The sequence below is a fragment of the Bos indicus x Bos taurus genome, chromosome 7, assembly GCF_003369695.1.
Source record: "Bos indicus x Bos taurus breed Angus x Brahman F1 hybrid chromosome 7, Bos_hybrid_MaternalHap_v2.0, whole genome shotgun sequence".
NCBI lineage: Eukaryota > Metazoa > Chordata > Mammalia > Artiodactyla > Bovidae > Bos > Bos indicus x Bos taurus.
In genome coordinates this window covers 93,997,426-94,009,547 of record NC_040082.1, presented here as the reverse complement: position 1 = coordinate 94,009,547, position 12,122 = coordinate 93,997,426, and the positions used below count along the sequence as shown (strand labels likewise).

Genomic DNA, 12,122 nt, shown 5'->3' with positions numbered 1-12,122 from the left:
CTAGAGAGAGAGGCTTCTGGGCCCACTGGGGCAGGGGCCAGCTTGCAGGAGCGAGGGGCAGGAGGTGGGGGTGGCGGGACAAGCTCCATTCAGAAGCCCAGCAATGAAGGATGCCCTAGAGCAGCAGTCCCCAGCCTTTTAGGCACCAGAGACCTGTTTTGTGGAAGACAATTTTTCCATGAATGGGGGATGGGAGAGGGGAGTTTGGGGACGATTCAAGCACATGAAATTTACTGTGCACTTTATGATTATTACACCAGCTCCACCTCAGATTATCAGCCATTAGATCTCAGAAGCTGGGGACCCCTGCCCTAGGGAAATAGGACGGGGGAAGGAGATACAGTTGGTCCCCATAGGATGCTGGAGAGCTTGGGAGCTGGGAGAGGAGAGCCCAGGGTCTTTTGCTCCCTGCAGAGGATAGGTAGGGACTCGGGACAAAGGGAGAAGGTTTGGGACAAGCTGAAGGATTGTGGGGCCAGGTACCTGTTAAGGGCAAGGGAAGGATGCCGGGGACGAACTAGCAGCCACAGTCCTGCAGGCTCCCATCACAGGGGCTCTGACTTCGGATGCTCGGGACTGAAGCCCCCAGATGCAGGGGAGTGGAGTGAGGATGATGAACCCAGCACCGATCCTTGGTGAGGCAGGCAGGCAGCATCCTTTGTTTCACAGCCCCCTGAAGCAGGTGCCGAGAGCAAGTCGCATGTCAATTTAATTCAACCGATATTTATTGAGCGCCTACTCTGTGCCAGGCTCTGGGGACACAGCTGAGAACAAAACAAAGGCCCTCGCTAATCTGAAACAGATCAGTAACTTACACAACCTGCTGAAAGAAGAGGCTTTGGTACAAAAACACAGTGGGGTAGAAGGGATGGGGAGTCAGGAGGTGTCCTTTTAAATGGGAGGGAGGTGGGAGGAGCATGTGCAAAGGCCCTGTGGTGGGAGTTAGCCTAAATGTTGAAGGAGCAGTGAGGATGCTGGCGGAGGAGAACCTGGGGCGATACAGCCTGCAGGAGGGGTCCACACGATCAGAAAGAAGCCTGTGGGACTCCGGCTTTTTCCCTGAGCTGGAAGGAAACTTCTGGGGGTCTTAGGCAGTGAAGAGGAAGACCTGGGTGAGCAAGGAGGGGGCCTGCACCAAGGCTGAAGCAGGAGGGGGTGAGAGGTGAGGGGATTCTGAATGTGGCTTGACTGGGACCTTGGCTCTTTCTGATGGGTTTGGGAAGGGATTGGTGAGAGAAAGGTGGCGAGGGTGACGCCCTGTCGACCTGAGCAGCCTGGAGGCAGAAGCCTGAGTTCCCATGAGGAGAGGTTGGGTAGGCAGCTGTGCGCTGGCCCAGAGTTCTGAGGAAGGGTTTGGGGGAGAGAAAAATATCGGGGTGGTGCCAGGGAGAGCGAACAGCTGAGTGGGGGTTCTAGCCCATGTGTCACTCAAGGGGTCAGCTTTGTCCCCACCCTGTTCTGGGCCCCAGGGAACCCTCCATAGGCTCCAAACGTGTGGCTGGGGCTTAGCCTGGCCCTTGACTCTTAGGATTCTGGGTGGCCCATTGTGGGTCTCTCCTCTTTCTCAAGTGGGCCCGAGAATCACATGAGCACGTCTGGCTCTTCCTTTTCTAGACGAGAAACGGGGTGGGCAGGTGAGGTGCTTAACCAGGGGCATTCTAAGATCCTAGTCTGCCTCCCTCCATGGCCCCCCAGAGGTGTGGGGCTGACCATGTCAAATCTGGGGTTGGTGCTACCCCAGCCTCCTAGACCCTGCATGGGGGTGGGGCCGGCAGCTGAGGACCCAAAAAGGCCTCCGGGTGACCTGTCCACCTCCCCCATGAGCTTCTCCAGCCTTCTGTGTACTAGGCCCTATTCTGGACTGAGAACCACGTTCACGGTAGTCCCCTGCCTTGCCCTGCAATATTCCTGAGTAGACGTCTAGGGGTGTTCTCTGCTCCATCAGACCCGAGTCTTCATCTTCAGGCCCTGCCTAGTAAATGCTTCTTATAATGAAGTAGGAAAAAAAAAAACAGGGGAACTATCCATGCCACTTCAGTTCCTGGTACTCAGAGGTGGCGCCGGGCACCAAGTTCTACAACTCCCAGCATCCCTGTTCCACACCTGGAGACCAGAGCCAGCAAGGCCCCGAGGAAAGGGCATGATGCAGGTGGGTGGTAGGGGAGCATTGGCTGCCTGAGCTGAGGTCTCTGTCCTCTGGGGCCAGGATATGGGTCTGTATCAGGAGAGGGTGAGCTGGGGATGGAGGAGCACGCTGGGGTTTCAGGTGTTCCCTGCTGCTCCCTGGAAGGCTGGGCTGCCAGGCGCTGTGCTCCAAAGGGAAGGGGGCTTCTAGCCTCCAAATTGGAGGGCAGGGGATTCTCAGATTGGGAACTCTGAGCACTTGAGGGCAGGCCAGTGGTGACGGCCCGCTGGGCTGAGAGGCAAGGGACGGGCCCTCGGGGATGTTGGTGGGGACACGGGAATGAGCCTGCTGCTTCTGCTTGCTGGGGGTCCTCAGGGTCTTGCTGTGGGTTGGGCTGTTCCTGTGTTCAAGGTGGAGGAGTGATGCAGAAGGGTGCAGCTGGAGGGTGGGCAGGGGCACCCAGGGCCAAGGTGGCAGGCCAACGCTCAGCACGTGGCCAGCCGGTCGCACACCCAGCCATGAAGTTCGCTTCCACAGAAGGCGTCATTCCACTTCCCAGAGCCCAGCATCATCACGCAGTTCTCACCCTGGCCTGCATCGTTGGGCTCCCCTGGCTGCCAGTTGCTGGAGCAGAAAGCCTTCAGGTCAGAGGATGAGGAAGGAGGAAGGGTCCCCTGGGCCCTCCCCACCCCATCACTGGATTCCCATCACAACTCCCAGCAGCCTGGAGATACCACCCTCCCTCCCCCGAGTCTAGTCTGAATCCAAACCCTGACCATCTCCCTTGGGTTCCATCCAGAAGCTCCCCAAGGCACATACCCCCCAAAACCCTCCTCTCCCAAGACAGAAAGGCTCCCCTCCCCTCCTCTACATTCCCCCCATCTTCACCTATAGTCCAGGGGCTGGTTGTCCATCCAGATAAACTCCCCTTCAATGTCCAGGTCCCGAAGGCCAATCCAGGAGCCCCTCCAGTTGGCACGTTTGGTCAGGAAGTCCTGGGGAGGAGGATAGGGCTAGAGGGCTGGGGAGACGTGCCTGGGTTCCCCCGCCCTTACCCCACAGGAGATCGGGGTGGGAATCTGCCACCTCCCCTGCAGAACCCAGGCCCACCTGCTCCTCTGGGCTGTGGATGCTAACCAGCCGCCCGTGCAGATTTTCACAGGCGTACCGGGCCTGGATCCATTTCTTGGCGCCCTCCCCGAAGTAGTAGCACTTCTTTTGGAAATAGATCCATGCCTCGGGGCACGTGTTGCACACAGAGCCTGGGGTGGAGGAGAGGCTGAGGGGGGCAGCCGTGGTGGGCACCATGGTGGGTGCTGTCGTAGTTGCTGTGGTGCTGGGCACCATGGTGGGTGCTGTCGTAGTTGCTGTGGTGCTGGGCACCATGGTGGGTGCTGTAGTGGATGTTGTTGTCGTGGGTACCAAGGTGGATGCTGTGTTGGGTACCATGGAGAGCGCAATGGCGGGTGCCGTGGGTACCACAGACAAAGTGGGTGGCAGCATCTCTCCTGGGGGCTGGGCTGAAAAGCAGATCAACCCCAGGGCCTAACAGAAAGTCTCCTTCTTCCCTGGAGCTCCCGTGTTGATGTACATGTGAGACCATCTCCACGGCAGGGGCACCTCAGCCACCACCACCATCAGCACACACCCCCCCACCAACTGTCAGGAACATCGTGATCACCAGCACCCCCACCACAGGTACCCACAATGGCCAGCAGCATTTCTCCACCACCAACTCCACAGCCAGTGCCAAGCCAGCCATATCTTAGTCTCCAGTGCCAACGGCACGAGGAGGCCAAGACTGCCAGCATCACTTTCCCCACTACCATCCCCACCAACAGCTGCCCCCCACAGTAGCCCTCGCCACCATCATGGCCATCACCCCCCAACCAGCACTCTTGGTGACTTTCTGGGAAACTGAGATGATTTTCTTCTAGTTGGTCAGGGGAGTCTGTGGTGGGGGTGGGGTAGGAAAAGACTGGAGGGCTGGGTCCTGACGATCTCCATCAGGGACCACCGTGGTCTTTCTTTCCTTGCCCCAACCCCAGGGAAACTCTCAGCCAGTCATCACCACCAGCCCTGCCAGCTGGGAGGTTAAAACCACTCTTACTGGACTGACTCTCTGCTTATTTAAATGAGATTTTCTTAGAGTGAAGTTGTGGAGGGCTCCATAGCTTGGGTGGAATTTTTCTAAGGAGCCGTGGGTCCACCAAACTCTGAAGAGCCCTGGGGAGACTTCCCACACATCGGACTGTAACCAGAAGTCAGCCCTCTGGCGGGGGGTGGGGAGAGGGGACAGCATTAAAACAGACGAGGGCATCTCTGGACCTTCAAGATAACTTTGGGGGATGATGCCCTGGCTCTGGGTCACATGATCATGGAGAGACAGCCACCGAGCTGGGCTCAGAACCCAGACCATGGGGCCAGATTTTGGGGGAGGGAGTCGGGTCAAAACGAATGAGATCCAGGTTCCGGTGTAGGGGAAGGGCACGGTGGGGTTTCTTGCTGGGATTCCCACAGCCACCCCAGGTCCCAGGGGACAGGACTCCACACAGAGCAGAGATCCTTCCTCTTCTCTGACCCAGCAGGGGCTTCCCAGAAGGGCGAGGGGGTGGGTCTTCAGGCAGGAACCCCCAGCTTCCACCCCAGGTTCCAGGCACAGTGATTGAACACTTTCTGCACTTTGCTGGGACCACCCCTATGACCCTCGGGACTGCCAACATCATCTCTCTCATTGTCACCCCTGGGAAGACCCCACGGTTCCCCTGGTCTGCACTGCTGCGAGGTTACTCCCCCTTTTGCCCCCTGGCTGGGTCAGACAGTCCTCCATGAGGGCTGTGGCTGAGGGCCTCCTACCCACGACCCTCTCCTGAGTGGAGATGGGCAGAGGTGAGATCAGTAAAGAGAACCCATTTTTGGTGAATGCTCAATGTCTTTACCTGGAGGAGGAAAAACCTTGGAAGCCCCCCACCCAGGTCAGTGGAGGGGAGCTTCTGGAATCAGAAAGGGTTTTCTCTGGTGTCCCCATGTGGGTCCAGCCACACACACGAGCACACACCCATCCACACTGTCATGCTCACACCTCTACTGCAGGCTGGAACAGGTTGCACCCAAGGTCTCTTGCATGAGCCAACAAGCCCCCTCCCCCACCCCACCCCCACCCCCCAACAGAGGCGCATGCTCACCGTTGGCAGCGCGTAGCTCGATCCACAACTTTCCCACCTCCTCTTGGAGTCTTCCCAGTGAATCCAAGGCCTGACGCATCTCATTCAAGCCTTGAGTGGTTGGGTCAGGGGTAGGGGGGTAGGAATCAAGGTGTTTGTTTTTAATTTGCGGAGGGGCCGGGCACAGATCCAGGCATACCTCCCTGCCCCCTACCCCCTGTTCCTCCCCAGCTGCTCACCGCGGGACTTCAGGTCACTCAGGTCAGCTCGAAGACCATCCAGGTTCCAGGAGAGCTCAGACTCTGATGGGGGTGGTGGCGGGGGCAGGGCTGGTGTCAGGGATGATGCCCCCCGAGCTGCACAGCCCCGCCTTAGCTCTAGAACCCAAGGCCGCACCCTACCCTGCCCCCAGCTCTCACCCTGAGATTCCATTCTCTTCTGTTCAGTTTGGATTCGTTCCATGTCCTGCATCATCTGGGCAGCTGGTTGCAGGGAGGGGGCTCAGATCAGATCAGATCAGTTGCTCAGTCGTGTCCGACTCTTTGTGACCCCATGAATTGCAGCATGCCAGGCCTCCCTGTCCATCACCAACTCCCGGAGTTCACTCAGACTCACGTCCATCGAGTCAGTGATGCCATCCAGCCATCTCATCCTGTCATCCCTTTCTCCTCCTGCCCCCAATCCCTCCCAGCATCAGAGTCTTTTCCAATGAGTCAACTCTTCGCATGAGGTGGCAGTGGTAAGCAAATTCTCAGACTCACCCCTCAGTAGTCCCTTCCTGACACCTCCTCTCCCACTCTCCACCCCCCAACCCCGCCACCAGCGTGGTCTCTTCGCCTGAGTCTTTAGAGTCACCTGCCCATTTTGCAACTCATGGAGGGCTGGAGCCCTGTGTCCACATGTTCATCCATCCTCCTTAGACCCCAAGCTCAGCTCACTCACCCTGGGATTTCTGGGCCATCTGGTCACCCTTTTGTCTTTCCAAGTCTTTGGACACCTGAGAGACTGGAGCAGGGGAAGAGAAGACCTGTTGAGCTAAGAGCGCAGGCTGGCGAATCACCCCCCACCCCATCCCAAGTGCACAGACCCCCAACACATCATCTGGATGACCGCAGCTGTTGCTTAATTTAAAAGCAATTAAAAATTGTTCTTAATTCCAAGGACACGAGGACAAGCAGATCTGCTTTTATTTCTCTTGGCAGCTAACGCATGTTTTACAAGACAAAGGTCTGTGGCGATCACAGAAAAAGTCTGTGAATGCCATTTTCCCAGCTTCTTTTGCTCCCTTCCTGTTTCAGTGTCACATTTTGGTGACTCTCGCAATTTTTCAAACTTCTTCATTCTGGCTGTCTCTGTTAGGATGGTCTGTGGTCAGTGATCTTTGGTGTCACTCTGATAATGGTTTTAGGGTACCAGGAACCACACCCATTATGGTGAACTTAATTGATGAGTGTTCTGTGTGTTCTGACTGCTTCACTGACCAGCGGTTCCCCCATCTCTGTCCCTCTTTTGGGGCCTCCCTATCCCCTGAGACACAACAATACTGAAATGAAGTCAATGAATATCCCTACAGCAGCCTCCAAGTGTTCAAGTGAAAGGAAGAGTCACATGTGACTCACTTTAAATTAAAAGCTAGGAATGATGAAGTTTAGTGAGGAAGGCACCTGGCAGGCTGAAGTAGACCAAAAGCTAAGCCTTTTGTGCTGAACAGTTAGCTGAGCGGTGAATGCAAAGGAAATGTTCTCGGAGGAAATTAAGAATGCTACTCCAATAAAGACACAAATGATGTGGAAGTGAAACAGCCTCATAGCTAATACTGAGAAAGTTTTCGTGATCTGGAGAGAAGATCAAATCATCCACAACATTTGATGAAGTCAAAGCCAAAGAAGCCTGAGCGCCATAGAATTGATGCTTTTGAATTGTGGTGCTGGAAAAGACTTGAGAGTTCCTTGGACTGCAAGGAGGTCAAACCAGTTGATTTACTAAAGTAAATCAACCCTAAATATTCATTGGAAGGACCGATGCTGAAGCTGAAGCTCCAATACTTTGGCCACCTGATGCAAACAGCCGACTCATTGTAAAAGACCCTGATGCTGGAAAAGATTGAGGGCAAGAGGAGAAGGGGGTGGCAGAGGATGAGATGGTTGAGATGGCATCACCAACTCAATGGACTTGAATTTGAACAAAGTCTGGGAAATAGTGAAGAACAGGGAAGTCTGGTGTGCTGCAGTCCATGAGGTTGCAAAGAGTTGGACATGACTTAGTGACTGAACAACAACAAAGCCTTCTCTAGAGCAAGGCCCTAACTCTCAGCTGAGAGAGGTGAGGAAGTTGCAGAAGAAAAGTGTTCAGCCTGCAGAAGTTGGTTCATGAGGTTGAAGGAAAGAGGCCGCCCCCATAACATGAAAGAGCAAGGAGAAAGTAACCAGTGCTGGTGTAGAAGCTTCAGCTGGTTCTCCAGAAGATCTAGCTAATTCATGAAGGTGGCTACACTATACAAGAGATTTTTGTTGTAGATGAAATAGCCTTGTATTGGAAGAACATGCCATCTTTCATAGCTAGAAAGGAAAAGTCAATGCCTGGCATCAAAGCTTCAGAGGATGGAACTTCCCTGTGGTCCAGTGGTTAATAATCAGCCTACCAACGCAGGGGACATGAGTCCAATCCCTGGTCCAGGGAGATCCCACATGCCTCAGAGCAACAGAGCTACTGCAGCCACTGAGCTTGCACGCCTTAGAGCCTGAGCCCCACGACAAGAGAAGCCCCCACTCTCCACAAGTAGAGAAAGCCTGCGTGCAGCAATGAAGACCCAGAGCAGCCAATAAATAAATAATTTTTTTAAAAGCATCCAAGGATAGGTTGACTCTCTTGTTAGGGGCTAATGCAGCTGGTGACTTTCAGTTGAAGCCAGTACTCATTTAACATTCTGAAAATCCTGGGGCCGTTAAGAACTATGCTAAATCTACTCAGCTCATGGCCTATAAATGGAACAGCAAAGCCTGGATGACAGCACACCTGTTTACAACACGCTTACTGGGTATTTTAAGCCCACTGTTGAGACCTACTGCTTAGAGAAGAAAGATCCTTTCAAAATATGACTGCTCATTGGCAATGTATCCGGCCACGCAAGAAATCTGATGGAGACAGACAAGGAGATTCATGTTGCTTTCATGCCTGCTAACCAGCATCCACGCCATGACCCATAGATCAAGGAGGCATCTTGACTTTCAAGTCTTATTCTTTAAGAAATACATTTCTTAAGACTAGAGCTGCCATTTCGTAAGACTAGGTGGCCCAGATGGTTAAGAATCCTCCGCTTGCAGGAGACCTAGGTTCGATCCCTGAGGGTTGGGAATATCCCCTGGAGGAGGGCATGGTAACCCACTCCAGTATTCTTGCCTGGTCATCCCCATGGACAGAGGAGCCTGGCGGGCTACAGGCCAAGGGATCACAAAGAGTCAGACATGAATGAGCGACTAAGCACACCGAGCGGCCACAGATAGTGATTCCACTGATGGATCTGGGCAAAGTCCGCTGAAAACCTCCTGGAAAGGATTCGCCACTCCAAACGACATGAAGAACAAGTGTGATTCATAGGAAGAGTCAAGCTATCAACGTTAGTGGGAATTTGGGAGGAGTTGATTCCAGCCCTAAAGAGGGTTCAAGACTTCAATGGAAGAAGTCACTACAGATGCGATGGAAACAGCGAGAGAACTCGAATTAGAAGGGGAACCTGAAGATGGGCTTCCCTGGTGGAAAGAGTAGAGACGGTAAAGAGTCTGTCTGCAATGCAGAAGAAGCAGGAGACCCAGGTTCAATCCCTGGGTTGGGAAGATCCCCTGGAGAAGGGAATGGCAACCCATTCCAGTATTCTTACCTGGAGAATTCCATAGACAGAGGAGCTTGGCCGGCTACAGTCCATGGGGTTGCAAAGAGTTGGACATGACTGAGTGACTAACACTTTCACTGAAGATAGGACTAAATTGCTGCCATCTCAGAATAAAACCCTCCACCAGCAAAAAAGATTACAACTCGTTGAAGGCTCAGATGATGATCAGCAATTTTTTTAGCAAGAAGGTATTTTTACATTAAGGTATGTACACTTTTTTTTAGACCTAATGTTATTACACATTTAACAGACCACAGTATCATGTAATCATAACTTCTATATATACTGAGAAACCAAAATATTCCTGTGACTTCCTTTATTGTGACATTGGCTTTATTCTGGAACCAAGCCCTTGATGTGTCTGAGGTCTGCCTGTACTCAGGAAAGTGCAGGCAAGAGTCCAGTGAACCTGTGTACCCTTCCGCCACCCAGAATGAGATGCAAAAGCAGCAGGCATTTCTCAAAAGCTCACTGGACTCAGTTCTGAGCTCTTCAAAAGTCTTTTTTTTTTTTTTTTTTTCCTGCCTCTTAGCACTAACACGATGCCTGTTTTACAGGTGTGGAAGCTGAGGTACAGAGCAGGTAGGTATCAGTTCCATTAGGCACAGCTCAGACCCTCCCCTCCAAGAGTCTCTGGGTTTTCATCCCCCACCCCACCTCCTCAGGCGAGCATAGACTGACCCTTAGATCCTGGGAGAGACCCTGGAGCCCAGACTTTGTCTGTCATCCCACACTAGTCAGTGGCAGAAGCAAGACAAGAGCCTGGTTTCTGCCCCCCTGCTCCCCTGCGCCTCCCCACTCAGCCCCTCCATACCATTCAGGGCAGCGGTCTCCTCCAGCTGTTTTAGATTTCGTGCATTTTCCCAGTCTGGAGCATGGGAGAGGGGGTGGATGAGGGAGAGGAGAGGAGAGAAAGGATATATTTCGGGTGTTCCCATCCATCCACACCCCACCTGCCAGCTGGAGATGGAGGTTTGGGGTGGGAAGTGTCCCAAGGTGGGAGATCAGGGAAATTGGGCTCCCCAGGATCAGAGAGTGGGGGTCAGGGAGGGAACATGAGATGGGGGTCTCGGGGGTTAGGGGTGTCCTCACGCCACAAGAGAAGCAGAGTCAGCAGCCCAGCCCATAGCGCCGTCGTCACCAGTGCCAGCAGGGCCAGCTGCGTTCCCCTAGAGCAGCACGGCCTCCGCCTTCTGGAAAATTTCGTGAATTCTGCCAGGAACACGGGGAGCAACAGGGGGTGAAGGGTGAGGCTAGGCTCCGGCTCGGCCGGACGTCCCATCACCCAGAGTCCTAGGAGCTCGTCCAGAGCCCACAGTGGAGCAGAGGGCCTCAGTGGACCCCGAGCCTCCTCCGGACATTTTACCCACATGCTGCTTTCATGTCCGTCAGCGATCGCCACCACCCCCCATCTTTGTCCGTCTCTGCATCTCTGAGTCTCTTCCTCTGCCAGTCCAGCCCAAAGACGGCTGCTCCTTCTGCCCACACTCCAGCAGCCAGCAAGCCTGACGTGGCGCCATGTCACTATCCAGAGAGATGGGTCTGGGGGCCAGGAGCTGAGATCCCCTGTCCTCCACAGACCCCCCTCCTCAGTTGGCCGACCTATGCCCCTTCTCCCTTGTATGGGTTCAGCTACCCGTCTGCCCCCAATGCTGGTTCCCCACACCAGCTCAGGAAGACTGGGTCCTCCTTCCCGGGCCCCCCGGCCCCCCGCCCCCAGCCCTCACCCTGAGACCTATTCCCTAAACACCAGACACTGGGTCTCAGTTCTTCCCCAAATCCAAACTCTTCCCTCACCCCCTCAGGGCTCCCCCAGAACTCTACCTTGCTGCCCCATTGCAGGCCCGGGTCCCCTCCCCTCAGCCCGGCTGTGAGGAGTCATTGTGTTGGATTCCACTCGTTCTGAGTCCCCTTCATATGGTTGTCGGTCTATCGGGCTCCCCCGTGCCCCAGCTGGAGCTGGGGTTTTTTTTTTTTTTTTTTTTCGGTCTTGAGGGTGTTGAGTCAGGGAAGGGAGTGGCCTGAAGCTTCCTTTGTCTGCCTGGCTCTGTGCCACGAACCCCAGTCAGGGCTCACCTCCCTTCCCTTGCTGGGCTTTTGCTAAAAAATCACTCTTCATTCCAAATAGGGACCTTGGAGCCCCGCTCCTCTCCTGGGTGGAAAATAGGAGGTCAGAGTTCTTGATTTGGCCAGGGTCAGCTTCAGAGAGTTCTCTCACCTGAGTAGGAACTTTCCTCCATGGCAGCACTGCTTGGATTCTCCCAGTGACGGGGTGCTCACTACCTGTCAAGGCAGCCCACTTGACGGGCACAGTGGCGGCCGTTCTGGCTGGGATCTGGGTTTTAACAGGGGGTGAGGGTTAGATGTCAGGTTCTAGTCACTCACACAGGCCAGCACCTGGGACTTGAGTGCAGTGACCATTGGCTGGTTTTGTTTAGTCGATGACTGGAAATCAATGCTGCAGTTAAGTGGGGGATGCAACTGAAGTGGAGGGTGAGCAGCCTGAAGCCAGAGGTGGGCACCCAGGGGTCCATCACACATAAGGCGCAGAGCAGGTGTTCCATCAGTGTGCACCTGAGTCATCTTGGCAAGTGGCTTAACCTCAAAACCAATCTCCTCATCCACCACATGACAAAATTAAGGTATTCTACTCCACAGGGTGCTCTAGGTGAATGTGTAAAGTGCTTTGGGACATAGCAAGCACTGAAAATACCATCAGCTATTGTTACTGTTGCTGCCAGTGCAACCTCAGCCCAAGACTCAATCTTTCTGAGCCTCAGTTTTCCCCTCTGTAAAATGGGGCAACCCATGAGCCAGGGTAGGACCAAATGAGATAACAGTGGACTTAAGGCTTGTGGCACAGCTGCACACAGTGGGTCTTCAGGTCTTAAATATCTATATCAAGCATCCATTCTGTGCCAATTCCTGCTGGGAAATGCAGACT

The 12,122-nt window shown here is 54.2% G+C and overlaps 1 protein-coding gene across 2 annotated transcripts; it reads right to left on the bottom strand.

Moving 5' to 3' along the window:
- Positions 1-703: 703 nt before the first annotated feature.
- Positions 704-11,131, bottom strand: FCER2 (Fc fragment of IgE receptor II). 2 transcript variants are annotated; one of them, XM_027547569.1, is made up of 10 exons: positions 11,003-11,131; positions 10,271-10,390; positions 9,993-10,046; positions 6,232-6,294; positions 5,709-5,771; positions 5,529-5,591; positions 5,311-5,400; positions 3,236-3,645; positions 3,014-3,120; positions 704-2,749 (listed from the first exon to the last, which is right to left on the bottom strand). In XM_027547569.1, the coding sequence occupies exons 1-10, from the start codon at positions 11,058-11,060 to the stop codon at positions 2,611-2,613; spliced, it is 1,167 nt and encodes a 388-aa protein (XP_027403370.1). In that variant the 5' UTR covers positions 11,061-11,131; the 3' UTR covers positions 704-2,610. The 2 variants fall into 2 exon arrangements, with proteins under 2 accessions (XP_027403370.1, XP_027403371.1); XM_027547570.1 differs by having other exon boundaries at positions 3,236-3,387.
- Positions 11,132-12,122: the final 991 nt, after the last annotated feature.

What these genes read in the sequence shown, in the direction of transcription:
- FCER2 (XM_027547569.1), bottom strand. Translation starts at nt 11,060, where the DNA reads ATGACTCCTCACAGCCGGGCTGAGGGGAGGGGACCCGGGCCTGCAATG. An exon ending in GCCTGCAATGGGGCAGCAAG is followed by an intron (nt 10,391 to 11,002) that starts GTAGAGTTCTGG and finishes TGTTCCTGGCAG; the next exon opens with AATTCACGAAATTTTCCAGA. An exon ending in TCCACAGCCCAGAGGAGCAG is followed by an intron (nt 3,121 to 3,235) that starts GTGGGCCTGGGT and finishes CCTCCTCCCCAG; the next exon opens with GACTTCCTGACCAAACGTGC.